Consider the following 1,110-nt stretch of genomic DNA (forward strand, 5'->3'; position numbering starts at 1 on the left):
GGAATACATGAATGGGAAAATCCGCACCCAATGAAGGGAGGGGGAGGGGAGGTGGTGCGGCTCGGAACACGGAACTCGGTCGTCCCGTCTCGCCGATTGGGGGGGATGGCCAGAAATAAGGGTAAGCGGACTACTTTTCAGTGGAAGTAGACCGATAAAGTCGCATTATCAGAAATTGGAGAAGCAGACAAGACGTGCAGGGAGGAGAAAGCTCGGAACAATCCCGTCCTCCAATTAGGCTTTTTAAGATTTTTCATGTAGCAAAATCTCTAGGCCAGCGTTCCGATCCCGTAGCGCAGTTACTTGAACTAACATAGATTTTTGTTTTGTTTATCTTTTTAACAGAGTGACCATGGACGCAGAGGAGTACCGTCGTAGAGGTAAGGCACGCAACCAAAGTCCACCGTTACCAAAGCCAAAACCCGATTTCGATCTTTCAATACTACTCCCCTTCTGCTACCCCCATCGTATCGTAGAACAACCCCAGAAAAGTCTAAGGGTGGTCGCGGTGCCCCGTCCCAGCAAACGCGTATAACTAGCCCGCATGCACGGGTGCGGGCGGGTTGCCTATTCGCCCGGGGGCATAAGGCGCTATGACTACAGACGAGACGACAGGCAAACCCGCGTGCACCGCGCACCCGTGCATGCGGGCGAGTACACGCGTTTGCTCGGACCGGACACAGCGGCCGCGTGTAGTAGTTTCTCTCTGTGCAGCCCACTAGGGCCGCGAGGGCACGCGCACGCGTAAGCCCCGCCCGCGGCCGCGGCCCCGCCTCGGTGGCGAGGTGACGGAGTGATGCTGTTGGGCCCCTGGGTCCAGCGCCGCAGCGCGTCTAGCGCGTCCCAGCGGGACCCAAAGTGAATTGCAGCCAGTGGCGCGAGAGTCCCTCCACCATGGCGGGCTGCACCACCCCCGCGGCCCCGGGCGGCGCCCCAGGGGCAACAGCTTGCGGAATACATAGACCGCCTGCTCCGGCAGCCCCAAGTACCGCAGATACCGTCGAGTTTAAAGTTTAGGGGAAGTAGGGTAAAGGTTCGAAGGGCCGAGCGAAAGAGATGTTCATGGGGCAGGCTGGGCAGGGGGTGTGGTGCAGAGGTGACGGCGGGGAG

At 59.1% G+C, this 1,110-nt stretch overlaps 1 protein-coding gene across 1 annotated transcript in view; it reads left to right on the forward strand.

Annotated features, from left to right (window-relative positions):
• The first annotated feature begins 321 nt into the window (after positions 1–321).
• The window catches only part of LOC113206554 (histidine decarboxylase), a 46,431-nt gene continuing 45,642 nt past the window's right edge, over positions 322–1,110 (forward strand). The window contains exon 1 of the mRNA XM_052264518.1: positions 322–380. Coding sequence (XP_052120478.1) covers positions 353–380 — 28 coding nt within the window. The 5' untranslated portion in view covers positions 322–352. The remainder of the gene's footprint in view (positions 381–1,110) is intronic.

Source organism: Frankliniella occidentalis, unplaced genomic scaffold (genome assembly GCF_000697945.3).
Source record: "Frankliniella occidentalis isolate FOCC.00 unplaced genomic scaffold, Focc_3.1 Scaffold19, whole genome shotgun sequence".
NCBI lineage: Eukaryota > Metazoa > Arthropoda > Insecta > Thysanoptera > Thripidae > Frankliniella > Frankliniella occidentalis.